General features: G+C 55.4%; 2 protein-coding genes across 7 annotated transcripts; both read left to right on the top strand.

The window, feature by feature from the left end:
• The first annotated feature begins 57 nt into the window (after window positions 1-57).
• Window positions 58-11,418, top strand: ZNF76 (zinc finger protein 76). 6 transcript variants are annotated; one of them, XM_063356505.1, is made up of 15 exons: window positions 58-293; window positions 1,939-2,130; window positions 3,487-3,567; window positions 4,731-4,808; window positions 4,961-5,163; window positions 5,969-6,046; window positions 6,455-6,571; window positions 6,825-6,900; window positions 7,250-7,375; window positions 7,757-7,936; window positions 8,227-8,460; window positions 8,827-8,969; window positions 9,777-9,929; window positions 10,024-10,137; window positions 10,475-11,418. In XM_063356505.1, exons 2-15 carry the CDS (start codon window positions 2,058-2,060, stop codon window positions 10,577-10,579), a joined length of 1,761 nt encoding a protein of 586 aa, XP_063212575.1. In that variant the 5' UTR covers window positions 58-293; window positions 1,939-2,057; the 3' UTR covers window positions 10,580-11,418. The 6 variants fall into 6 exon arrangements, with proteins under 6 accessions (XP_063212575.1, XP_063212572.1, XP_063212577.1 ...); XM_063356502.1 differs by having other exon boundaries at window positions 6,452-6,571; XM_063356504.1 differs by lacking the exon at window positions 58-293 and adding an exon at window positions 570-599 and having other exon boundaries at window positions 6,452-6,571.
• Window positions 11,419-12,201: 783 nt separating this feature from the next.
• DEF6 (DEF6 guanine nucleotide exchange factor) lies at window positions 12,202-26,188 on the top strand. Its single transcript, XM_063356790.1, has 11 exons — window positions 12,202-12,643; window positions 17,668-17,808; window positions 19,402-19,587; window positions 21,614-21,841; window positions 21,922-22,068; window positions 22,260-22,368; window positions 22,451-22,749; window positions 23,293-23,459; window positions 23,662-23,860; window positions 24,282-24,372; window positions 24,612-26,188. The coding sequence occupies exons 1-11, from the start codon at window positions 12,443-12,445 to the stop codon at window positions 24,821-24,823; spliced, it is 1,980 nt and encodes a 659-aa protein (XP_063212860.1). The 5' UTR covers window positions 12,202-12,442; the 3' UTR covers window positions 24,824-26,188.
• The last annotated feature ends 637 nt before the right edge of the window (window positions 26,189-26,825 follow it).

The raw sequence follows: 26,825 nt of genomic DNA, 5'->3' as shown, positions 1-26,825 counted from the left end.
GTGGCGGAGGGTGGCACGGCGTGGCCGCCATATTGGGAGTGGCGGAGGGTGGCACGGCGTGGCCGCCATATTGGGAGTGGCAGAGGGTGGCACGGCGTGGCCGCCATACGGGGAGTGGCGGAGGGTGGCGGGGAAAACCGGCCCGGGCCCTCCCCGCCTCTCGGCTCCCCTCGGCGCGCGGTTCCCTGCCCGCATCTCCTTCGTCGCTAATCCAACGGCTGCGGTCTCTTTGCCTCCTGCCTCAGGCTACCACGCCAGGAGCTCCTCCACCGCTTGGCAGCGCGGTGATGAGGGTAGGCATCACAGGAGCCTCGGCCTCCCCTCAGCAGCCGCCGGGAAGGAAACAGCACAACGCCATGCTGCTGGGACAGGTTCCCCCTCTTGGGTTTCAGTGCTATAAAACCTCTTTATTAAGTTTACGCGCGCAAGGACCCACTAAACCTCTCCGCTGGGGCAGGCCCCTGAGGGCAAGATGAGCCGCTCGGCATCAATGTGGGCAATGCGCATGCGCACTGACCGCACAGCCGCCTTGCCTGCCCTGTTCGGGGGGGCGGGGCTGGGGGCCCCGGAACCTGGATGTCGCGGGGTGGGCGGCTGAGGTGAGCGGTGAGCCCTGCCGCTATGCAGGTTGCGGGGCGGGGCCGGGCCAGCAGGGGCCGGGCCCCGGTGCATGGCGGTCAGGCGGCGGACTCGGCTCCGTCGGGTTTCCTCAGGTCGGTGCCAGTGGTGGGGGGGAGGCCTGAGGGGATGGGGGGGAGATGGCGGCCGAGGAGCAACTGGGCCTCGGTGAGTTGCTGCCGCCACCTCTCCTCGGCCAACAACACGGGGGGAGCCCCGCCACGTCTCGCCGCCACCCCCAGGGCACCGAGGTCCGCCCGCCCCTCCGCTCCCCTCAGGGCTCGCCATGGCGTCAGGCCCCGTCCTGCCCCTCAGGCCGCCAGGCTCGGCCCTGCCGTGCCCCGCCCTGCCCTGTCCCCAGCCCGCCCTGAGGCGGGAGGCACGGCCCTTGTCATGCCCTGGGTGACTTCGTACCGCTGCCTACGCCTGGCTTTCCGCAGGCAGCGCCTGCCGCATCCCTTCCAGGCCCCTCCAGCAGCGCTGACATCGGTTTGCATGGCAGCCAGAGCAACTCAAAGGGGCCTTGATGCCCCAGCAATGCCCCAGCGACCCTGCTGGCATGGAGCCTTTGCTGGGAAATGAGCTGCAGTGCCTCTCAGGACGTGTCAGCCCCCAAAGCAGGCAGAGGATGCTGCAGCTGGAGAGGAGCTGTATGTCAGGGGTAGGGAGCACTTGGCTTAGAGGGCTTTAAGTGTGGCACAAAGCCTGGCTGCACCCCTGGGTGCTGCAGTAACAGACAGAGCGGTCAGACTTGTTTCTGGAAATCAAAATGATAAAATATTAAGCTATCTCAGAAATTACTCATGTAGAATCCACTGCAGCTGCTTTAAAAGATAATCTATCAGCAGACTGCCTCTTTAGCAAAATGTTCATGTCAGGCTGTGGATGTTTTAACATCATCTGCTTATAGCCCAAAATTCTCTTCCTCAGAAGGCTGTGAACTAGACAGGAAAGGGAGGAGAGAATGAGGATGCTTCCAGGGACAGAGTTCATCGTCCTGCCCCTGTCTTCCAGCACAGGACAGCCTCAGCCTGTAGGTTCAGACTTCAAAGATCCTTTGGAGGATGGGAAGGGCTTGAATGTGGCATTTACACTATCTCTAAAAAGAGTCTGTCAGTTCACTGGCTTGATAAGCTTTATCTTGTATTTGTCTGTGGGACAGATTGTTAGTCCTGCCTGCCGTTGCTATGGGAAGGGTGCATCTTTTGTCCAGTTTAATCCTTTATCATCTCCAAAATAGTTCAATCCTTTCATAATGTGCAAAAGTGAGTATACATATGTTGGGAACAAATAAAATTTGAATTGTTCTTTTTATTTAAGGCTTGCAACAAAGAAGACAACTCGCTGTTCCACAAACCTCTTGCTCTGGGTCCCGGTGCTCTTTGCGAGCACACTGAGTAAAGTGAAATTCATGTCTGAGGAGCAGACATTGGGGCAGGATGGAGAGCTTGGGCTTGCAAGCAGTGACCCTTAGTGACGGGACGACAGCCTACATTCAGCAGGCTGTCAAAGGTAACAGTTCCTTTGGGCTGTGAAGTCTAAAAGTCTCTCGACTGACCCTGTGAAATTAAAGTCAGACTTACTGAAGGTGCCCTCATGGCATGCGAACTCTCACAGATCTTGTATGGTTGCTTGGTACAGGAAGCTAGCAGCTATCTGTTAGATTTGCACAGAAGAGTGACGCAGCAGAACTAAAACATGCCTCTGGTTTGGAAATAAAACTTTGGAGATGGCAGAGCTGTTGCCATAGAAAATAAAGGTTCTGTTCAGACTAGAGTGAGCCCTGTTCTCTCTGGGGTAGCTGGGGAAGTGGAGTTCCCGCTATGGCCTGCCAGGACCGTATTCAACCTGAACTTCCCTTGAAGCTGAGCAGGATGTTTTACTTCACTGGGACGCATAGAATTTGGTTCACAGTAGTGCTTTTTTCACTTAAAGGAGTGCTGAGCTTGGCATTGGTTAACCAGAGAGATACCAGTGCGGAATTTAACACCTGCCCTTATTTTGGTGTGTGGAGGTGCTGCTTCTTTAACCGCCCACTGTTCCTGAGAAAAGGAACATGCTGTTTCCCAGCCTGCGGAACAGGACAGTTGAGTTGCAAGGCTTCATGTCCTGGGGATTGTTCTTTTGCTTTCTTTTCTGTGTGAACTCACTGCAAGTTTATTATACACGTGGAGTGGGATTATCTTGAAAACCACTAGATTTTGTGACACACACACACACACACCCCCCAAACATTGTGCAACAGGTGAAAGCAACCTGGATTCCTCAGGTTCAAGTGGGGTAGAGCAGTGTCCTCTCTGCATCAAATAACTTGGTAACTGGAGTGTTATTATAAGGTTACTGAGAGTTACGTTATTTTAAGAGTCCAGTCTTCACAACCCAACATGGATAGAAACACTTTAGGTCCCTTTTGGTCCTGTAATTTTTTTCCAAGCATTGACCTTCCAGCAAAGTAGAAGAAAATAAATCTTCAGACCCCACTGATGCCGTCAAAAGCTCCTAGTTGAATTTTTCTCCAGCACAAGTGCAATTGCTTTCTACTTCAGATCCAAAATGCTTAGCATACATCATTCTTTCTGCTTCTTGGCTTACAGGGCTGTGCAGGGCAGCTTGTAAACAAGTGATGACTGAGGCTCTTTGTCTTGTATCCTCCTGTCTAGGAAAGGGAGGCTCCAGCATTTCTGGGAAGTTAAGTGTCTCTGTGGCTATTCAGGGGAAAGGTTGATAAATAACAGCTTATAAGTAACAGTTTTGCTGTCTTCTGTGGGACTGGGTTCCTTGAGAAGATGCGGCAAAGGGGACAGCTCGTGGAACCAGAAAGACTGGACTCTGCAGGCAGCGCTGATGGCAATTTTTTAACTGTTTCAGGTGAAAAACTGATTGAAGGGCAAGTCATTGAACTTGAAGATGGGACCACGGCTTATATCCATCAGGTGACAGTTCAGAAAGGTGAGGACCATAAATTCACCTCTTTCTTTTTAGAAGGACGTTGTAGCTATAACTGCAGTTGTCTGTGTTCCAACAGTTGGGCTCCTCTCTTACCTTAAGAAGTCCATATAGGTGTAGGGTTTTTTTCTTTCCCATAGTTTTGAGGCTGGATGAGCAAGGATATAGAACATGTGGTTTCCTGCAAAGTTTTAGCAACCTGAAAAAAAGGCAAATTTGCTGGTGGTGTAAGCAAATGTTGAAGTGTTGTTTCACCTGTGGGCGCTCTCACAGTTGTCAGTCTGACAGATCACAAATCTACAAGCAAGGCCAGTAAGTTGCATGCTGTATTTGTGCCAACTACAGAGCCCAAACAAAGTTTGTTTCATGTGGGAGCAGTTGGACAGGAATTTCCTGTGAACAATGAGATAATATATTACTTCTGGAATAGGTGTTTGCGGGGGCGGAGATTGTTGGGAGCAATGCCACCTTGGTCGTTGACCCATCAGCCAATGTCACCTCTGAAATGAGGTGACATAAATTAATCTGAGAGGTGATGGGCATTCATTTTGTGTGGCAGGCACCAGCGTGGCACAGAGGAGTCCTGCCTGGCCACGATAAGATGTAAAAGGGCAGGTAGAAAGAGCTCTGTTGCTTTGGGCGGTCCTTCCTTCACCCTCCCAAGCTCCTTGTATGCCACCTCCCTTTTCTGTTCTTAAAAGGTTGCTTGAAATCCGTGTTGTATGCCTGGCTGTGCCCCTTTCCTCCCTTCATCGTCTTCCCCACCTCCAAACACATGCACAACAAGAGGGGTTTTCCTTCTCACCCCTGCTTCCCCTGCCATGGGATGTTTGTGTTCTCCTTGATACACCCCTGTGCCAGAGCCATCCTTCTTGTCCGGGACATAATCTGGCATTTTGAATTAGTGAGATATTGCATTGCCCCAGTGAGTAGAGAAGTGTGGTGAAGCTATGCATGGAGCATGAAAAAACCTTATAATTCATGTCAGAAGGGCTCAAGTGGTGTCTTAAAACCTATAGTTGTGGTTGACTTTCAGTGCAAGCAGGCAGCTCTGCTGTGTCCTTTCCTGTGGGTGTGAATACTGTAGCGTTCAGGAGCTGACGCAGGATCCCCTCCATCCCATCTGAGTCTTCCAGTAAGTTGGGTGGATTTTTTTTCTTTTTTAGAGTCTGTGGCTTTTGAAGACGGCCAGCCAGTAGTATTGGAAGATGGCAGCATGGCCTACATACACAACACAGCTAAAGGTAATGTGTGTTCCCTCTTCTTCCCTTGGCAGCTGGAATAGAAACTGCTAAAGCATCACAGATTTCCAAGGCTGTAGGTAGCCCAGGGAGATGAAGAGTGCCTCGCACTCAGCAGCTCTTTTACATTTGATTTTACTGGGTTCCTCTTCCAGAAAGTTATGACCCCGGCACCTTCGAGGCTGTCCAACTGGAGGATGGCTCCACTGCCTACATACATCGTCCTGTCATCATGCCACCTGGCAGCACCATCCTGGAAGTGCAGGCAGAAACTGGGCTCGAGGAGTTGGCTGGAGAGGAGGAAGATGATGCCTTTGATGTCGAGACCATGAATGCGTTAAAGCAGTATGCCAGTAAGGTGAGGACGCAGCGCTTCTTTCATGGTCTGCCAGCAGCACTGAGGGGCTGGTGTAGTAGTCCACGTTTGGTCTGGGGATTAAATGTCTTCCCTGCATTAGTATATTTGTGTATTTGTTTTTCAGCAATGCCAGCTTTGAGAAGAGAAACTGGCCAGGGCTCCTGTGAGAGTGCCACCACTGAGAGGTGGCTGACAGTTAAGGACCTAGAATGGGGCAGTCTGGGTGCTGGGTGTACTACCCTTAACCTGCTGCAGGCACAGGTTTGGGAAGAGCAGAGAGCTGCTGTGATACAGCTTGGATTTTTTTCCTTGCTTTAAATGACCCTCCTTGTAGGTGTTTTCTTTGTTTGCCTGGGTTTCTCGTAATGCCACCTGGGTATGATATTCTCTTCCACGGATGATTCAAGCAGCAGATCATGACTAGCCTTTTACCTATCAGGAGTGGATAAGTTATGGCCACTTTTCCCCATTTAGACAAAGGCCTCAAAAACCAAAATAGCTTCAGACACTAATGTGTTGTCACGGCAGTGCTCCATCTGAACGTTTTGGGTGCTGCTACTTTATCCCATCGTCATGGTGTTGTGTGAGAAGGGGCTAGCAGGAGTGTGCTGGTCCAGTACTCAGCTGGGGGCAGCACTACGATTTGCCAATGGAGACCTTTCTGCTGTGGTAGAACCAGCCTCTCCTAGTCTCTGGAGAAGAGTGGGGTGGCACTGCTGATGTGAATGCCTTCCTGCTTGGATTGCTCACCTGCTCCACGCTGTACAGGGAGGTATGAACAGTACCCGTGCCTCTTTGCTTGTAGGTGTCTGACGAGGAAGAGGAGGGAGTGACAAACACCTGCCATAAAAAGAGTGAGGATTCCAGCGATGTCCCTTCCCAGGTCTGAATTTTTCAGTGGTGCATTTCTGAAACTAGGCCAAACTCCTCTTGATGCAGAGCGCTTTGTCAGCTAGTAATTAAAAAAGCTTTGTGGTTTCTCTGCAAAGTTAGCAAATATATTAGCTGCAAGTTTTACAAATGAGCTAAGTGAAGTGTGGGGAGGTGAGTTATGTGTCTGAGAACACCCAGTAAGTTGGGAGGTGGGAATGGGAAACGCTGGTTCCTAGACCCCTGTCCTGTCACCTGGGTTGCACCATATGTGTGCACGAGCTGTGTTTGTAGGAACATGTTTTTGTGAGTGTAACTGAAGGAGTGCATATGTATAGCAAGCAGGGAAGTTATTTGTGTGGGCTTTGCAAAGCCTGCTGTAGTGGCTCACTGAATTAATTTCCATACGTTCTCTCAGCAGGATTTGCAGGAGGAGGAAGTGCACAGCAATGAGAAGGGGCAGCAGGTTGGCAGCAGAGCTTTCCGTTGTGGGTACAAAGGCTGTGGCCGCCTCTATACCACCGCTCACCACCTAAAGGTAAAGCAGGTAACATGCAGTCACACAGCGTGCAGATCAGACGTATCCCTGTGTTATAGTGCCAGATCAGAATGCTGCTATACAAACGGCTGAGTTGTGTGCTTGGCTCCCCAAGAGACCCAGATGTGTTAATTGGCCAAGGTGAAATCCAACAGAGGACTTTGGATTCTCTCCACCAGCTAGATTTCTCCACACTGCTTGCCTTCCTCCTGGTATTTGACCTCATTTTAGGGACTGGTTCTTTCTTTTCCAGGTACATGAACGTGCTCACACAGGTGACCGGCCATATATGTGCGACTTCCCAAGCTGCGGGAAAGCATTTGCTACAGGTAACGATTTCTCTTTTGAGAAAATTTTGTTTTCTGTCCGGTCCAAACCACTCTTGAGTATCAGCCCTGGCTTTTTTCCAGCAAAGTACGATGAGCATAGCCTTTAAATCCTTCTGAGAAGGAATTGCAGCATGGCAGACTGTCCAGGACTTGATTGATTATGGACAGATTAAAGGAGTTGCAGGAAGAAGCTGAATTGTCAGTGGTGTTGTGAAGCTGTTTGGCTATTTCTTCCCCTTCAGCTTTGCAGACCCAGGACAGACATTTAAAAAAACCTGAGAGGTGGTACACAGCTTGCCATATTTTTCCTTCTCGTTATTAATTTAATTGTGGTTTCTCTTCTGGACAGGGTATGGGCTGAAGAGCCACGTGAGAACACATACTGGTGAGAAACCGTACAAGTGTCCAGAAGATGTGTGTAACAAAGCCTTCAAAACCTCTGGGGATCTACAGAAACACATTCGGACACACACAGGTGAGCAGTACAGGAGGAGAACTGAGCTGCCTAGTGAAAGGGTCTCTAAGATAAAGTATTGCTTCAGCCTTTGTCCAGGACATGCCTTTTTATATCTTGAGTGAAGCAAGGCAGGACTGAAGTTGCCTTCAGACAGAAGTAGATGGGTAGTAGAAGTAGTTCTAGGGATTCTCGGCTCAGTTACGAACAGCAGAGCAAAAGAGGTAGGGATGCCAACGTTGCTAGAGGAAATGTGCCCACAGTCGGTCAGATCTGAGGTCTCGTTGGTGTAATAGTGTGTAGGAGTAAAGGGATACAGGAGTGGAGGGATATGGGTGTCCAGGACATTCCAGGTAGCTGCGTTGTAGCAGGAGTCTCATCCACATTACTCTGTCAATGCAGGTGAGCGTCCCTTCAAGTGCCCCTTTGTGGGCTGTGGCCGCTCTTTTACCACATCCAACATCCGCAAGGTTCATATCCGAACACACACAGGCGAGCGGCCGTACATGTGTCCAGAGCCCAACTGCGGAAGGGGCTTCACCAGTGCCACGAATTACAAGAACCACATGAGAATCCACACAGGTAAGAGGGGAAGAGGGTGAAACGCAGACAGCTCCTCCCCAGGCAGCTGGCTGCGCTGACTGCATGTGGCAGCAGGGAAATCCGTGGGACTGAAATGGTCGTTTCCAGGCCAGGCATTGCAGGGGTAGATCTGGAGGTAGCCAGGGAGTTAAAGGAAATAGGAATTGCTTTATTGGACTGATTATTGTTCCATCAGTCTGTCTCCAGCTATTTGCTCTTGATGGGGAATCCCTTTCCAGAGCATGAGGAGGGTGAGTGGGTTAAGCCGTGCTCTGTGGCCTCTGCCCTAGGAGAGAAGCCGTACATGTGCACTGTGCCAGGCTGTGGAAAGCGCTTCACCGAGTACTCCAGCCTCTACAAGCACCACGTGGTCCACACGCACTGCAAGCCCTACACCTGCAACAGTTGTGGGAAGACCTACCGCCAGACCTCCACACTGGCCATGCACAAGCGCAGCAGCCACGGCGAGCTGGAGGCCACGGAAGAGAGCGAACAGGCCCTCTACGAACAGCAGCAGCTGGAGGGTGAGCAACCACTCTGCTATCGCCAGGCTTGGGTCAGGCCATGTGGCAATGGGGAGAGAGATGACAGTAAGAGCCTGCAGCCGCCCCCCTCTCTCAGGGGATGCTGAGATGGGTGTCACAGACAAGAGTAGAGCGTTACCCGTGGTCCTCACTGTGTGTCACTAGTTGGAAACAGACTCCTGCCTGTTCTCTAGTACAGGGAGAGGTAAAGATCCTTCTTCCCAGGCCAACACTGGGCTGTTGTCATCATGATCTTGTGCTCTTCTGTGCTGGCCTTTCAGGGAACAGGCACGTCCCAGGGTCAGGCGTGTTCTTTCACGCTCTGGTTAGCGCTTCTCTCTCCCCGTTTGCTCTTCCCCTTCTCAGACTCAGCTGCTGCTGCTGATAGTGGCTCCCCTGTGAAGACCCAGCATATTGCTTTCCTGTCAGAGATGGAGGAAGATGAAGAGGAAGATGAAGATGGTATGCCTACGCAGGTCTCACTTATCTCTCAGGATGGGACAGAGCAGGTATGGATGCTGACAGCCTCCAGCATGTGGGGCACAGCAGTTAACTGAATAAGATTCTGCCACTACCCAGCCTGGGTGTTCTCTTTAAGGCTTTTATTGCAGTGTAAAACAGACCCTGGGGCTTCAAGGGCTCTGTCCATCATGAGGGCTCCCTCCTTCCAGCCTTACCTCACTGCTGCAGTCTTGATGTGGAGGGTAAAGAACGGGTCTCTGGTCCCCGACTCGCCTTCTTACTGGACGGGGTCTTGCAGGTGTTTGCCCCCGCTGGCGTGCAGTGCCTGGCAGCCCACGCCTCCCGACCAGCTGTGGAGAGGCAGCTCCCAATCTCTGCTGACACAGGCTGGATTTGGAGATTGTTTTTTTAATTGTTTGTGTACTTGTGCTTGTACATGTGCATTTCATGTACTTCCCTCCACCAGCTGCTCGTGTGCTGACTGGGAAAAACTCCCTTCTGTGGCATGGGGCAAAGGAAACAGCTGCCACGAGTAACGCTTGTTTCCTCTTAGCCTGAGAAGCTCCGTGCTGCAGCGATGCAGAGGCTGTTTTTTCAAAGCCTGAAGAGAAAATCCTAAAGGGGAAGGGGAGGTGTGATAGAAGGGGGAAGGCTGGAGACCTGTGAGTTCTCCATCGATTTTTTCCGTGACCTTGAGCAAAGTCCCTGCGGTTCTCTGTGCTCTAGGTCTTGCATGCAGGGGATGAGAGAATATTTCATCCTTACTGAGACCTTTGTGTTGCTGAACTTGGGAGTTGCGTAAGGCTTCCTGAGGAGCAGTCCTGGCTGAGAGCATCCGCTTTTATCCCACCCAGGTCAGTTTGTCGCAGGAAGACCTGCAGGCCCTGGGCAGTGCAGTCAGCATGGTGACGCAGAGCAGTGCCCTCGCCGTGGCTGAGGAAGAGCTGGCAGGTGGTGACACACACACCATGACTGTCGCCAATGCGGGTGGCACTGAGACGCAGCCGGTACAGACAAAACTGGGACCTTCCCTTTTCCCTGCTGGAAGGGAATTGCATTTCCATTTAAAACATGATTGTTTTTTATCTTAACTTTTCTTAGGTTACCGTAGTCACTTCTGGAGCAGTCATGTCTGAAGAATCAGCCGTCGCATCCTTCTGTCATCAGCAGGTGGCATTGCTGGCTACCGCCAATGGCACCCACATCGCAGTGCAGGTACAGCACAGCTCCTGCCACCTTCCCCTTTCTTCCCCCTTCCACCCACTGGCTTCAGCACTTGCCCGCTTGCTCTGCTGCTTCTCCTCCTGCTCCCTAATTCCCAGATGCCCTGTGTATGGAGAAGAGCAGGGAAGTGCTCCTTGGATTGCAGAATGCTCCTTGTAAACAGCCTCTCCCCATCGTAGCTGTGTCTCTGCTTTGCCCTGCTGCTTTCTCCCATGTACCTCGTACCGCCAATCCCTTGTACCTCTGTCCTGCTGCCCTGAGCGATCTCGCACCTCCTGAGCCCACCTTTGGGGCAGACAGTGTTATCTCTCTCACTTTCCTCCACTAGTTAGAAGAGCAGCAGAGCCTGGAGGAAGCCATCAGTATGGCCGCAGCAGCAATCCAGCATGAACCTGCAACACTTGAGGCAGCCGTGGCTGAGAACGGGTGCTGAGACCCCGCGGAGCCTCGCAGGCGGGGAGAGCCGGCAGCCCATGCCCATTCTCCGCGGGGGCGTCGGGAGCTGCAGGAACCGGGGCAGCCGCTGCACGGAAGAGGTGCGGTATGCGAGCGAGGGAAGGCGGCTGAGACCAGTGGCCAGTGTGTGCACCGTGCAGGTGGTGAGGGCTGATGCCGGCAGCGTTGGGCTACTGGAGTGACCCTGTTCCAAGGGCTCTTCTCTCCACGGAGGGATGTCGAAGATACCTGGCTGCTGCCTTCTCCTGGAGGCTCTGCTGTTTTCCTGGGCTCTGAGCAGCAACTTTCCTGCTCCTTGCCTTGGGCATCGACTCCCTCTGTCTGGAGGAGACGGGCAGATCATGTCTTCTAGTATTTGTTTCTTCATGGCTAAGATTTCCAAGACCTGCCAGTCTTCTGCAGTAGAGGTGGAGCCACAGAGATTTCAGCAGCCTCTGGGAGTGCAAAATTGTTTTGGAGAGGCGCTTCTTGCCCTTTCCCTCTAGGAATGGTCCAACAGCTCCCCTTTCCTGCCCAACCCCTCCAGGAAAGGGGCAAGTGGGGCAGCATCTGCACAGAAGCAATAAAGCCTCATCAAAGCGAGCCCAGGCTGTCCTGGGCTCATGTCTGGAGTGGTGACCAGTTCCTGATGCTGGAGCGAGCACCCGGGCTGGCTCCGACAGAGATTCTCCCATCTCTTTATCACTCTCTGCTCTCGAGCAAACTTCCTCGGCAGACTCAGCGCTGTGGAGCAGAGCAAAGCGCTCCCTCCGCCGAAGCCGACCAGCGCTTGTCGGGGGGCTGAGCTAGACTTGGACGTGAATACCGAGTTGAAATAAAAACAAATTTAAATTTTTCTTTTGAAAAAGACGCATCCTTCTCTCTTTCAGCCCCTAGGGCCAGTGGCTGGCAGAGGGTGGGATGGATGTTGCTGTTTTGCAGATGTAAGGATTAAGGAAGTTCAGGAGATCTGTTGAATTGGCCGAAAGTGTCCTGCCAAAGCAGTGATTGTCCAAAAACAGTGCTGAGGAGGGGTGTGAGCAAGAGAAGTTGTAGCTTCTGAGCTCTGAGTGTGTGTCTTAGAGGGGCTGAGAGCTGTCTCCTGAATCTCAGATCAGGCCTTGGCTCTTCCAAGGGCTCCTGCAAGCCTAGATTTAGGGAATTGTCACATAATTAAAAAAAATTTGTGAATGCATTCTACAGCCCTCTGAGCTGGGGGGAGAAACCTGGGCTGGCTTCTTCGACCCAGCAGGAGTAACCTCTGTCCCGGCTGGTCTGGGGACAAAGCCAGGGCAGGGAGCACCATAGAATCATTTAGGTTGGAAAAGACCTTTCAGATCATCAAGTCCAACCGTAAACCTAACACCAGCGCAGGCTCCCAGCAATCGGGTGGTTTATTTTTTTGGATATACCCAAGAAATTTGCGGAGGAAGAGGTTTCTGCAGGCAAGGAAGGGGCATAACCCGTGAGGGCTGCAGCGGGGTAGATCTCCGCTCGCCTTCCTGGGTGCGACTGATCCCAAAACAAGCAAGGCTGGAACCTTTCCCAGAGGCACGGTTCCCTCTGCCAGGGGAAGCTCTTCATTTAAATCACAGAAGAGGAAGCTGCTGTTTGAGTCAGGGAGGGGATTTCTCTCACAAAACGCGAACGCCGAGAAAGCTTTTGATCTCTAGGCTGAGCGAGCAAAGGGTTACGAATCCCTGTGTGCTCCGTCAGCCCTGGCTGGTGCTTCCCTTGGGCTGCTGGAGAGTCTGTCCCTGGGGATCTGTCCGTGGAGTGTGTGGGGGGGGAAAGACCTGCGTCTAGGGGACCGTGGGGGCGAGATGTGGCCCGTGGGCTTCTCCGGGGCGCGCCCAAGCAGATGGCGCTCCAGCTTCACGCCCAAGGCTGTCGAGGCAGGCGGTTTCCTGGAACCGGATCCTCGGCCTCGACAGAGCCGCCTCTGCCGTCGCCGCCGCCTGTAGCCATGGACCTGCGAGCGGAGCTGCTGAAGTCCATCTGGTACGCCTTCACCGCCCTGGACGTGGAGAAGAGCGGCAAGGTCTCCAAATCCCAGCTCAAAGTGAGTCCTCGGGGCAGTGCGGGGGGAGCTGGGACGGCCCCGGCGCAGGGCTGGTGGGTGGGCTGCGAGGGGCAGAGTGGGGCAAGGGATGCTCCGCGTCCCCCCTGGCTCTCCATGGAGGAATTGTTAAATATTCAGATTAACAGGACCTTGCTGTTGCCTCCATGGTTGTTTTGGTGAAGTTCTTCAGCTCTGCCTCATCTCCCTTTAAAAAAAGAGGTGGGGGGAATTAATGCTCAAATGTATTTTCCAGGTGAAATGAGGAGAAGTCTAATTTTTAGTTGTTTTCAGTTTCTTATGCTTTTTATGGCCCACTAACAGCCCAAACTCGGTTTATATTTTCTTGCTTGCCAGAGCACCCGCGTCTCTGCTTCCTGTTCAGCCAGCGGGGCGGTAGGTAGAGGCAGACCATTTTTGAACTAAAACTCCTCAGTGGTCTGGCCAGAAATAACACAGGGCTTTCCAAAAATCTCTGCTTTCCCCTTTCCCTCACCCCCTTTGCAGCTTTGCAGAGGGCTCCCGCATTCGGCCCTTCCTGAGAACCATCGTGGCTTTAAAACCCTTTTTGTCCGCCGCTGGGTCGGGGTCTGGTCGAATCCGTCAGGTTGCACCTTGGCTTTGACAATCATGAATTGATTTCTTTTTTTTTTTTTTTTTTTTCCCTTTTGCAAACGATGGGACTCCCTTTTCTTTTTTTTCCTTGCCGTGTAAATGGCCTGTTGTGGTTTTTCAAGCTGGCGCAGGGGTTGGAAATGCCAGTTGGAGCAGGGGGCTGCGATGCAGGGGAAAGACCTGAGCTAGAAACATGCAAAACCCGGGGAGATGTTGCGTCAGGACTTGGCAGCCGCTGCCAGTGCACAAGATGAGTTGTGAAACGCTGCAAAGAAACGTCTTTTCCTCTGTTCCCTCTGCTTTACAGGGCTTTCCCCGGGACAGACTGCAGGGAAGGTGCTGGGCTTGGCAGGGGGAGGCGTATTTTGCCCCAAAATTAAGCGTTTTGTTTGCAGGGATCTGGAGGAGAAGCAGCGGGAGCCGGGCTCCTCCTCCAGCTGCTCCCCAGAAACTCGTGTGCCCTGAGAGCCACGCTCGCCTGCTTAAAACTGTAGAAATATCTGAAGGAATTAAAGAAAATCCTAAAGTAGGCTAGAGCCTAATTCCCCTTGCTAATCCCCGGGGGCAGCTGTGCCCCCTGACAGCATCCCCTGCACCCAGGCTCCGGGTGCTGAGCCCAGCCCCGGCCCCTAAACTGCCGGCGTGAACACGTGCAGCGCTTCGCTTGCAAGATCTTTATCGCTGGCGACGATGCTGGGGCCACAGAGACCCTAATTTTAACGGCAATTTCCTAGAGAGTTAGTGCAGGGGGGGCTGGGGGAGCTGCAAACCCTCGTACGGGGTCGGCAGGGACGTTGGGGATGGCGTCTCCGCAGTGGCTTTGCTCCATGGTGACACTTCAGAGGGGAAGGGAGATTCGCCCCTTGCTGTTTTTCCACCCGCCTTCAGCGGGATGGCGGCGGGTCAGGCTGCACCGTTGCATGACAAAGCTCAACTCTGGATAACTTTCCACCATCCCCGAGGCCGGGGCGAGCTCGTTTCCATCCCCCCGTTGATGCCGAGCACTTTGCCCCAGCCTACGCGAGCCATCGGCGGCGTTTCTGCTCCTAGGTTCGGTGCAGAAGAAATCCGTGGCCTGGCAGGTTTGAGCAATACCGTGTTAAAGCCGTGGTGCCCGTGGCTTCTTCAAATTTCCTCCCGGGCTGGGCTCTGCTCCCTCTCCCAGGCGTGTTGCTGCAAGAAGGGTCTTGAATAAGGGTGGGAGAAATGTCGGCGTTCCCGGCATTTGCACCGACGGAAAGAAAAGCAGCCCCAGGAGCTGGGGTGGGATTTTGCTGGCAAAGGAGCAGCTTAATGCCGCCGACCTCTGGTCCCAGCGGTAAATTCAGGAGCGTTTCAAAGGGGGTATGGCGAAGCTGTGGGGAGCCATGGGGTTCAGCAGTTGCGTTCTTTGCATGGACACTCCTATGCAAGCAAGCGCCTGCGTACGGACGGGTGAGTGTAGGTGTGTATCTGCACAGGAAGGAAAGACAGTCTTGTGGTTGCGTTGCTGCGCATCGAGAGATGTCGGGTAGTTCAGTTCCCAGCGCGGGCACCCCCCAGCCCCGCTCTTGGATAAGGGTTTATCCTCTCCCCGCCCTCGCATCCTCCCTGGCCGAGCTGGGGGAGCTTCTCGCCGTCTCCGCGGATGCTGGTGGGATGCGGGTTTTGGGTCCCGCAGGCACCCCTTGGTGTTTTTCAGCACCGCTGCTCCGCTCCTCTCCCTGTTAAAGAGGGACAGGAGCAGTTTGCCGAGCGGAGCTCCATCTCCAGAGGCTGCGCGCTACAGCAAACCCCTTGGGGAGCGGAGAGGAGGCGGCGGGGGCACAGGCAAGCCGTTTAAATGCGTGTCGGGGGGCTCAGGGATCCCCCACCCACTGCATGAGGTTGCAGTCTCAAGGTGCAAATGGCAGGCGAGGTGGCTCTTGCTCCTTTTGGAGACGGAGCCCGTAACTTGTGTGGGTCTCTGGGTATAACGGGTGCCTTGGGGGGGCTGCGTTAGCACAGCACAGGCAGTTTATGGACCCCCCCAGGGGCAGGAGGGAGGCGCCTGCCTTGGACTGGAAGCTCCTCTGCTTGTTTCGTGCACAAAAGGCTCTTGGCACAGGCCGGTTGTCCCAGTTTGGCCAGTAACTGGTATGAGAACAGCTCATCCGTTCAAGCAGGGGGGAAAGCCTTCCCCGAGGATGGGAGCTGATGGTCCCGGGGTTGGGCTTGGGCCCAGGGGTCCTGGCTGATGGGACGTCCGTGTCCTCCTCGCTGCAGAAAATGGGCAGCTAAAGGGACCCTCGCCACTGGCAAAGGCTCCTGGTGCTGGGGGTCCCCTGGGAGAGGACTCCCTGCACCCCCAGCTCCGGGGAGGCTTTGGTTTTCTCAGCAGGGCCGTTCTGCTTGCACATGGGGAAACTGAGGCAGCACCGATGCTCCCAGCAGGGTGCAGGAGCCCCAGTCCCCCTGCTCCCACCCACCAGAGGGGTTTGTGCTGAATGCAGGGAGCCAGGCTCCAGCCCAAAAGGTCACCCCCAGCCCTGGCATTGCCCCCGGCGTCTCCCACAGGGGAGAAGAAAAGGGGCTGCCATTCTCCAGAAGCGTTAAATATTCCACCCCCGGCTCCGGCTGCTGTCGGCAGTGGCTGCGGAGGGGTGGGAGCGGGGGGCAGGATTGCTGGGGAGAAGGTGGGGAACACCACCAGGGCTGGTGCTGGGAGGGATTTGGGGTGCCCGGGGGTGTTGGGCAGACCCCACCCCCACCCCAGCCATCCCCTGCACGCTGCAGGGGAAAGGTTGTGTCACCAAACCGCTCTCAGAGCATCCCTTCCCTTCTCCCCCCTGTTATTTTCCCCTCCTGTCCCTCCTTTCAGAGCCCGGGGAGGGGTTTCCCACCTCTCCTTGGGGTTGGGGCAGCCCTGGCCCCACACACCCCACATTGGCCTGGCCGGGGCTTTCCTCCCCACACACCCCACATTGGCCTGGCCGGGGCTTTCCTCCCCACCCTGCCCCACTTTCATTTTGGAGGTGACCTCCCCAGCGAGCGCAGGGACCGCGGTTCGCAGCGTGCCAGGGTGGACGGAGGGGCTCGGGGTGCCGGCCACGGCTGGGGCCACACGCGAGACCTCCCAGGGCTTTTTGGGGCGCTGTGAGAGGAGATGTGAGCGATGGGGACGAGGGCCCACTTGGAAACGGGGAATGGGATGCGATTCCCAAACTTTCAATCCATCCTGATGGATTTTTAGCCATCCCAGAGGATGCCCAGGGTGTTTCCATCCCTCCCCACCCCTGCGCGGACCCTGGTGCTGCACCGAACCCCAAAAAAAGGCAAAAAGGTGCAGCCGCAGCAGCAGCGCTGGGGGCTACAGCACAGGGTGGAGCCCTGCCGATAACATCAGTCCAGAGGGTGAAAAAGAGAAGGAAAATCTGGTTGAGCAAGAACCGTCTCCAGCTGCAGCGTGGCCTCCGGCGGCTCCTCTCCTGCTGGGAGGAAATTTCCAGCCCTGCACAGAGAGGAGCCGGAGCAGGAGCGGGGATGCTGCACCCCATCTCCTCCAGCCCCTCTCATGAAACCTTGGCAAAGCTGCAGCTGCAAACCCTACAAACTGTCTTTGCAAACCCTGGTGTGATGGGACAGCAGCAGTTTGGGACGCTCGTTTAACCATCTCCTGCTTGCTGGAAGGTCAAGACAAGGAGACAAGCTCCTGCCCGGCATCGGGAGCCGGAGACGCCGGTGGTGCTCCTGGCCAGCCTTGCTCCAGGCTCTGGCCGCTGGCCCGGCATCGGCGTGGGCTTTCCAGCACATGGGAAATTCAGGAGCTTCAAAACATGCTTTGTTTTGGGGGGGGATTTGAACAAAAACTGGTTGGTGACATTCACAGACTGCTTCTGGAGATGGTGTGTCTCCAGATCCCCCTTGTCCGCTTCCATTCCAGACAAAACCTTTTCTTTGTTCCTCATAAATCTTTTCTTATTTTCATCTTGGCGGTTCTCTGTGCCCCACTGGCAGAAAGCAGCCGCTGCCAGGCTGGGCGCCGTCGTTAGTTAACGCTTTCAAGAAATCGCTGAGGGCAGCTGCCAAACAGGGTGGCTTGAGGTGGCTTATCGTCTTTTCTAGATCAAAGCATGTCCTGTTTGCCCTGTAATGTTTGAAACAGCCCTTTTTCTTAAAAAAAAAAATATATATATTCCCCATATGCCAAGAAAGCAAAAGAAGCGAATGTGGAAAAACCCTCAATTTTTGCCTGTTTCTAAACGGTTCTCTAAGGTTTACGTTTGGGAATATTCCCCTGTCCCTCTGCCAAACCGAAATCACGCCTGGTCGCTGCGAGGGAGGGATGCTGGGCAGGACACGGTGGTCCCCGGCTTGGGGGGTGGCAGCGTGGGGACGGGCTGGGATGCGGTTGGAGGTGGTTCACCTTCTCCCTGTCCCTCGTGCTGGGCCAGGTGCTGTCTCACAACCTGTACACGGTGCTGTGCATCCCCCACGATCCCGTGGCGCTGGAAGAGCATTTCCGCGATGACGACGACGGGCCGGTGTCCAGCCAGGGCTACATGCCCTACCTCAACAAGTACATCCTGGATAAGGTGAGTTGGGGACATCGGTTGGGGACATCGCGGTCCCTGGGCTGCTCCCGCATCCCCTGGCAGCCCCACAGCTCCGCTCCCCTCTGCTCCTGGAGATCCCATGGGTGGAAAAAGGATACAGGGAGTTGGGGAGCTCTCAGGTAAACGCCAAAACGAGTGAGAAATGTTTAATACTCAACATCTCCGTGGCAAGGATGAAGTCAGCCCTTTCCATCAGGGCTCTGGATGGAGGTGTATCTCTGCCTGCGTTTCCTAAAGGGCCCAGAGGGAGAAAACAGCCCCTTTTTCCTCTCCACCCCTGTTCAAATTTGAGGTGTGACCTCATTTGGCAAAGAGGAGGAGAGGGAGGAGGTGCCGGGGCAGGGGCAGAGGTTGGGGTGGGCAGGGGCTTTCTCCTTTTTTTCCGTGGGGCTCAAAGGCACCTTTGTCTGGCGCAGCGAGACGTTGCGGCTGGGTACTCGGTACTCGCTTCCTCCAGGAGAGGAAAAATGACTGACAACTTTCTTCCACTCTGTGCTCAAAAGAAGGGGGAGGGCCTGGAGCTGGGTGCAGTAACCCTTCCCCTCCCCTGCCCGTCCCCTTGCCGGTCCCAGTGCTGGTCCCTGCCATTCCCATCCTGATCCAGGGATGCTGATCTCGGCTGCAGGGATCTGGTCTGCAGGGAGCGAGGGCACAGCCTTCCCCAGCAACCTCTGCCCAGGTTTCTCCAGCTGCCCAAGGTCAGCCCAGCCCAATCTCCCCAAAACCCTTCCAGTTTCCCCTGTGGTTCTTTGGGAGATGGCCTTTAAACCCCCTTCTTCTGATTTCGCCATGGCTAATAAAATCCCAGGGCCTGAGAAGGGGAAGTGGGTTTTCCTAGTAAGAGGAGCTTTCAGCTTTCCGCCACCCAAAGGTTTTTCTCCAGCTCTGCCACTGCGGGCTGCGGTTCGCCCTTGTGCCAGCAGCGCGGGGCTCTCGCAGCTGGGACGGAGCGGCCAGATGTGGCCAGGCTCCTTTGGTCCCGCGCCACCCCAAAATTGCCATGTGAAGCAGCTCACGACGCCGGGCAGGCGGTCGCAGAAGCTCATGGATGGGCAGCGTGCTGACGTCGATGAGAGGCATCACTCCTGCCTCCACTGCCGCCTGCCTGTGGGCCATCACTTCCCTCTGCTGAGCCCCGGTTCCTCTTTGTGGTCAAATGGGATAACGAGAGCGACCCGAAGCCATGGGGGCATTGGGAAAGCACCACGCGGTGCTGCATGTGCTTCACCATGGGGTTCCTGATGGTGCTTCAAAGCCCGGCAAGACATGGCTGAGCCACCGTGGCCATGCCGCGGTGCCCAAGTGATGCAGTGGTCCCATAGCATCTTCTCTACCAGCTGGGATGCCTCGCTGGCCTGCGTAAGGGACCTGTGCCGGGGACATGTAGTCTGGCATCACGGTCAGTGCCCGCTTACACTCTAGGTGTGGGTCCCACGTATCAGTCACCCCGTGCTTCTCACCAGCAGGGACAGGGGATTTCAGGTGTGACTGTGTCTCCCCTCCAGCACTTGCCCCCAGAAACCCCTCCGTAGCCCCGCAGACCCACGCTCACCCCCTGGCTCCTGCCTGTAGGTGGAGGAAGGTGCTTTTGTCAAAGAAAACTTTGACGAACTCTGCTGGACCCTGACAGCGAAGAAGAATTACAAGCCCGACCGGAACGGGAATAGCGTTGTATCCCATCAAGATGCCTTCAAGCTCTGGTGTCTCTTCAACTTTCTGTCTGAAGACAAATACCCTCTTGTCATGGTGCCAGATGAGGTAGGACCTGCTTCTCCCCCTGCCCCGTCCTCGTCCTCCCAGGGCTCTGCGCGCAGCCGGAGCCCTGTTTGGGGATGACACATCCCGCTATCACTTCCTGGCATGTCCCACCACATCCTGCAAGATGTGGTGCTCCAGAGCATGAGAGAGAAGAGGCCAGGGGTGGGAGGAGGGGGCTGTCTGCCCTGGGCACCCCCCGCATGGCCACCCCTGCTGCCCAGGGAGAAGGGGGTGACTTGGGAGCAGCTGGAAGGACCCCTCCAAAATGCCGAAGCTTCTCACATATAGATAGATGTCTTGGAGGATGAGGTGTGGGATGGTCCATATTGGTCTTCCGCGGTCCAAGCCTATGCCAAGGAGCCCTTTTGCCTGCTGTGAAATGAATGTGCCAGTTCTCAGAGCCCCAGCCAAGGAGCATCCGCAGCTCATCTCCTCCTGGGGCTGGTCCCTTGCCTACAGCCCTTGTGTCTCACCCAAGGGTTGAGTTGAGCATGGTGTTGGACTCCAGATTTTCACTGGGGAGAAACAGAAGACGATGAGAAACCCTTAAAATCTGGTGCAATATGAGGTTGTTCTCCATGAAATCGCTGTCAGGGTGGATGCGGCTGTGTCTCCTGTGCTGTTTGACAGCCCGTGCCACCACGACGGCAGTGGCAGAGGAGACCCGGTTGTCCCTCTCCGTGCCCACTGCCACCAGGCGCTCACCCTCTGCCCAGCATCTGGAGAGTTAAGAGCAAGGTACCCGGGCACAATAAAGCTTCTGGCGGTAATCTCCAAATCTCCAAATTCCACCCAGCATTTGGAGGGGGAGGTTCTCCCTTCTCCAGGGGTCAGATCAAACCCCCAGGAGAAGGTGGGCAGATCTGGGCAGGGAGGGACAAGCTCAGAAGCCGAGAGCGGCCTCACCAGGAGGAGCTCTGGCTGGGCGAGCAGCTGCCATCTGCTTCGACACCATCAACCTCCTGAGATCAGCAGAAAAGCCAAAAAAAAAAAAAAAAAAAAAAAAGGGGGGGGGGCAAAAAAAAAAGACAAGAAGCGCAGTGCTGCGCAGACGTAGGAGGGCGACCGCACTTCCTGCTCCCCGCGAGAGGTGTTTCCTGTTCCCCAGACCATGACAAACTGAATCCTCTCGCTGCTTACAGGGCTGAGCTTGAAAGAAAAAGAAAGAAAGAAAGAAAGAAAAAAAAAAAAAAGAAAAAAATAAACTACATTTCTTAAGAAATAAACTACCAAAAATAATTTTAAAATATATTAATTATATAATATGTAAAACATAGGGTAATATAAATAAACTAATTATATAATATATAAAATTCTAATAAAATCATTTAAAAGTCTTAAAAAAATAAATGACGATTCTCGCCCTTCTCTTAGATGATGTAAAAACGGGGACTCTGCTGTGTCTCACCTTTCTGCGGGGCTCTCTGCAGTCACCCACCTTCCTTGGTCCCCACACCGTGGGTAGAGGAGAGCTGGCAGCAAAACCTGAGCTGAAATAACTCTTCCCAACATCATGTCAACCATTTTAGCTCTTTTTCTTTTCCTAAAAGCAATTTATTTACCTATTCAAAACGATGCTCACCTCCTCCATGGGGACCTCTTCCCCTGCTCTTCCCCAGGGTTTTTACGGTGTCAGTTGGAAACCAAGAGCGATGCCGAGGTCAGGGCCGTGGCCTGGGACACCCGCCCTGTGGGTTGGGCGTGGAGGACAGCAGCGTTGGGCTCTTCTCCCTCAGGCACTTGAGTTTTCTCACTCAACAAGCCAAAAACATCTCAGCCCTGTGGTAAAAAGGAAAAACCTCCCAGTAGTGGTCAAGCTCTAACCCAAAGTCAATCTGCTGAGCCCGCCTGCTGCCTGGAGCAGCTCGGCCATTGACCATCAACCATCGCAAAGGGTGGTACCGCCGGGATAAGGGTCCTGCACCTCCAGGAAGGAAAAAGATGTGGTTTTGGGCTCTTCAAAATGGGTCAGTGGGGTGGGGATGGCTCTCACTTCTCCCCGTCGCTGAGTTCCCTGTCCCCACAGGTGGAGTACCTGCTGAAGAAGATCTGCACGGCCATGAACGTGGAGCTGAACTCCTGTGAGCTGGATGACTACCTCTCCCAGGAGCCGCAGGGCCAGGGAGGGCTGACGGTCTGGCAGTTCCTGGACATGGTGAACTCAGGGAGGTTCCTGCGAGGCATCGAGCAGGAGGCCGTCAGCATGGCCATAGAGGAGGTGTACCAGGAGGTCATCGAGGATGTGCTCAAACAGGCAAGGAGCCCACACATGCTGGGACACAAACTCAGTCCTTCCCCCACCCTGTTTTTGATCCCAGTGTCTCTCGGGCTCAGGGCTACCTCTGGAAGAAGGGCCAGCTGAGGAGGAACTGGTCGGAGCGGTGGTTCATGCTGAAGCCCAGTGTCCTGTCCTACTACATGAGTGAGGAACGGAAGGAGAAGAAGGGGAGCATCACGTTGGACAAACACTGCTGTGTGGAGGTACGGCCCGGGCCATGCTCAGCTCAGGGACAGGAGACCTGGGAGATCCCCTTCAGACCCCAGGAAGGGGAACCCAAGAATACACAATTTCACATCCATGAGCATGGCAGAGCCAAGTCCTATAGCTGAAGAAAGAGGGGATCAGGTGGGATATGGGGGGGGTAACACCATCCTGTGTCCTCTCCCTGCAGGTGCTGCCCGACCGGGATGGGAAGAGGTGCATGTTCTGCGTGAAGACCTCCTCCCGCACCTACGAGATGAGTGCCTCCGACACCCGGCAGCGCCAGGAGTGGACACTAGGTCCGTGCCCACCCTGTGCCCCCTCCCCAGATTCCCCGTGCCCCCCACAATGTCCCCACTGACCGTCCCCTTCCCTCCCCAGCCATCCAGACGGCCATCCGCCTGCAGGCTGAGGGCAAGAAGTCCCTGCACAAAGACCTGAAGCAGAAGCGACGGGAGCAGCGGGAGCAACGGGAGCAGCGCAAGGCGGCCAAGGAGGAGGAGACGCAGCGGCTCAAGCAGCTCCAGGAGGAGAAGGAGAGGAAGCTGCAGGAGCTGGAGCTGCTCAAGGAGGCCCAGCGGCAGGCAGAGATACTCCTGCAGGAGGAGGAGCAGCGGCGGAGGCAGCAGCACGAGGAGATGCAGAGGACGCTGGAGATCCAGCTGCGGGAGGCTGAGCAGGTGGGTGCATCTTCATGGTGTGTCCTGCTGCAGGGCTGCGTCGCTCGTGGTGGGGGTGCTTCCTCCCCTTCCCTTGCCCGTGGCAGCCCGGGGGGTTTGGAGGAGCTTTTAAGAGCACGTCCCACTCTCTCAACAATGCTGCTGCCACCCCTCACCTCTGGGCTGCTGGGGACTGTATGTGACCTGGGGACAAGGGATGGAGGAGTCAGCACCACTGTGCCTGAGATACCCAGGGAGCAGGAGATGAGGACAACCTGCCCCGGGGTGGATGAAGCTGGGGGGGAGGCAGGTGAGAGGCAAGTGCTAGTGCCGGGATGGCCAGTGAGCCCATTTCTGACCTTGCAGCCAGCGCTGGCTCCAAATGACGCGGTGTGTCTCCTGAGCAGGGAAACCGCCTTGCTTTGGAGCAACCTCCATGGGCTCTCCCTGGTGTGGGAGATGTCTGGCCCCATCTGCCCAGGGACGTGGGGGTGAGGGGGTCCCGGGGAGGGCGGCGGTGGCTCTGCCAGCTGCTCATGGTGATGGCTTCTCTCCCCGCCACAGGCTCGCGCCTCCATGCAGGCAGAGATGGTCCTGAAGGAGGCAGAGGCAGAGCGTCAGCGCAAGCGCATCCTGGAGCTGGAGGACATGCAGGAGCGTCTCCAGGAGGCCCTGCAGCAGGAGGTGAAAGCACGGCAGGACGAGGAGGCCGTGAGATACGCACAGGCCAGGTAGGACCAGGGCGTCCCTGCTCCTCCTCGATCAGCCCCTCTCCCAGGGCAGCAGCTGGGTGTGGGGACACCCCCATGGCAATGCAATGCTCCCCGGGGTACTGGGGTGTGCTGGTGGCTTCCCAGTATGCCAGCAGAGATGGGGGAAGCTGGTGGATGAAGTGGAAGGGGGATGTCCTCACCTCTTGCTCTTCATTGATAGGCTGCTGGCTGAGGAAGAGGAGAAGCTGAAGCAGCTGATGAAGCTGAAGGAGGAGCAAGAGGAATATATCATCAAAACTCAGCGGGAGAAGCAAGTCCTCAAGCAGGAGATGGAGAACAAGAACAAGTGTCTGGAAGAGGCGCAGAAGCAGCTGGAAGAAGTGAGAGTGAACAGGCAGCGTGTGGACCAAGACGTCATGGTGAGCATCGTATCGGTGCCACATCCCCTCACGGTGCAAGCCCCAGGGGACTTCCCAGCCCTCCCTGAGTCATCTCCACACTGGGGAGGACACGGCAGCTTTGGGAACCAAGCTGGTATTGCTTCGGGGGTTTTCTGAGCTGTGCCATGGGCAAACAGGGGGTGATTCAGTGGCTGAGATGGGACAAGCGTGTCCTGCCCCGGGGGGACAGCACTGGTGTCCAGAGCAAAGTCAACAATGGGAGTGTGTGGAGGGGGGAGGACTGGAGGAGGAGCAGAAGACCTAAAGGAGGGTGAGCTGGGTCTCCATCTCAGAGGGAGCCTCCAATCCAGGCCTACTCAAGGAAGGGAAACTCTTGCCCACAGTCCTGGGCCGGGGGTTGCCAGGCAGCCAGCTCAGCCCTCTCCTCCATCCCTCCCAGGCGGCCCAGCGGAAGCTGCGACAGGCCAGCACCAACGTCAAGCACTGGAACGTCCAGATGAACCGACTGATGCACCCCATCGGGCCAGGAGGTAGGAGACCGGCCATCACACCCTCCCCTGCCCCTCCTGAGCACGGCCACGCTGGGGCACGAGCACAGTCTCCCACCCATCTCCCCTCTTTGGGGGCATCTGGGGGCTGGAAGGACCCCCATCTTTCAGAGAAGATACCCCAACACCTCTGGCATGGAGAGACCCCACAACCCTTTTCCTTAGCTGAAAGATCGGTTTGGACCCCGGGTAAACAATCCTCTTTTTCTGTCTCTCCCCAGACAAACGTACGAACGTGAGTGGAGGAGGCTTCACTGGCTACCAAGCCCTCCTCTCCCAGAGAGATTCCTCCCTCAAACTCAAGCAGAAAGTGGAGGATAAAGGCAGCAACCCCACGAGGGTCAACAGCAAGGAAAACGTGAGCAACGGTGAGAACAGCAGCGTGCCGCCATCTCCGGATGCGGACACCATGGCCACAGAGCCCACCAACTAGCCCGGCAGGGTGGCAGAGCCCAGCAGGGAACTGCGGGACCCAGCACATCCCTCCAAGCGGACAGAGTTAATACGGCCGTCTCTGGATGGAGACAAGTGGGGACCAGCACAGAGCCTATAGCTGACTACATATAAGGCAGAGATGCTCCCATTTTCTTCAGGGAAGGCCTGCAGCCACCACGTGCCAGGAGGGTCAGATGTTGGGGAGAAGGCGGGTGTGGGACCTGGACTCAACTCCCCAGACTCTGGTTTCCACCCTGCTTGAAAAATGAACCACTGGTGGGTCTGGATCATGTTGCCCAAGGCTGCGGTTCCCTCTTGGTTTCTACCAGCACCCCTTCTGCATCGCCCGCTGCGTCCCTGGCTCCGTGGCCCTGCGACGGCGGCTGCCAGGGAAGCCTTGGCAGACAGAGCGGTGCCTTCTCGCCGCACCCGCAGAAAGGCCGGGGTGTCCTGAACTAACACGTGCGTTCCCTGAAGGTGTTTGTTTGTCACTGGAGTCACGTAGATGACAGCAGAAACCAACAAGCAGTGAAGCTTTTGGAGCTGCTGGCCCGCAGACCTCCTTCCCTGCGCATCTGTGGTCCTGCAGGCACCAGACCTCCCTCCTCAGCAGTGCGGGGGTTTGATTCCCGCTGTAGAAAAGAGCCCGCTAAAAGAAATCAGACACCACCTGCAGAAAGGGGCTCCACCGGTGGATTTGGGGTTGGTCTGTGGAGGGCAAAGAGGGACACAGATGCTGGTGAACTGGCCATAGGTGATGAACTCCCCTCTGGGTGGCAGGACTGGCACAGGGGTAATGTCTAGGAGGCCAACACCTCTATATGATAAATTAAGTGCCAGTATAGGAAGGTAACAGTGCTCTGGGCTTTGTTTAGGTCTTTGCCCTTGGACTGCAGGACTCCCCATTCCAGGAGTCCTGGCTCAGGACCTGGTCCAAGGGACGCAGAAGGTGACAGCAAAGACTTCCAGGGGCCGCCCAACCCGGGAGCGGGTGGACGTGGCAGCTCTCTTCAGTAACACTGGCCTGGCCTGTCTCCTCCAGCTAATTTGCTCCCCGAAAAAATGAGAACAAAAGCCAAGTCTGCTGGCAAACCTCCCTGCACAAAAAAAAAAAAAAACCAACCCAACCCATGCCAACACTGGGGTTAGTTTTTCCAAGCACTTCAGTTTAAATACAGTCCCATTCACCTGTGGCTTTGGGGTCTTTGTTGCACCGGGCACATAAGGGTCTCCTCTGGAAATAGGCACTGGTAGCAAGCCCTGCATCAAGCCCCAGTTCACAGTTGCTCACGCTGATTAACTGCAGTTCGTTAGGGAGATTACAATCTGTTTCCTACTCCTGTGGCTTTCAGCGTTTGCTCACACAGCTCTTACCCCCGCCCCCCAAATCGCCCAGTTTTTACAGTGTTCCTTTTTTACAATTATTTTTCATTGTGCCTGCCTGCGAGAGGGGCCGTTGCCGCGGGTGCCCTGGGACAAAGCGGCACTGTGTGCCCATGAGGGTGACTGGGTGGCCCCGTGCCCTGTCCCCCGCCGCCTCGCCGACACAGAGGGAGGGCACGAGTGGCTGCAGCCCTCGCGGTAATGGCTGTGGTGGCCCTGGCCCTGCAGGGGCTGCAGGTCAAATTCATCCCCTCTCCTCCTCCTTCCCACCAGGCCGGGACGCAGCAGGGTGGTCCTGAGCAGCCCCTACAGCCCCATGCAGATTTGGGGACCCTGCCTGGCCCTGCGCCATCCTGGCCGGTCCACCTGGATATGGGGTTTTTCCACTCCGCACAGGTTTTCTGGTGGAATAAGACCTTCCCAACATACTGCGCCGGAGGCTGGGGCTCTGTCCTTCATCGGGCGCATGGGGACCGCGGCAAAAATCACCGCAGCCTCCTGGGGTGACCCTGGCAAAGCTGCTCGTTGCTCCACGTGATCCGGAGCGCAAGAATGGGGAGGGTGCCGAACACCCATGTCTACTGTGAAGGAAATGGGCTGGGTGGAAATGCACTGAT

This window comes from Chroicocephalus ridibundus, chromosome 20, assembly GCF_963924245.1.
Source record: "Chroicocephalus ridibundus chromosome 20, bChrRid1.1, whole genome shotgun sequence".
Taxonomy (NCBI): Eukaryota; Metazoa; Chordata; class Aves; order Charadriiformes; family Laridae; genus Chroicocephalus; species Chroicocephalus ridibundus.
The sequence above is the reverse complement of the archived record's forward strand: the minus strand, read 5'-3'. Positions and strand labels throughout refer to the sequence as shown.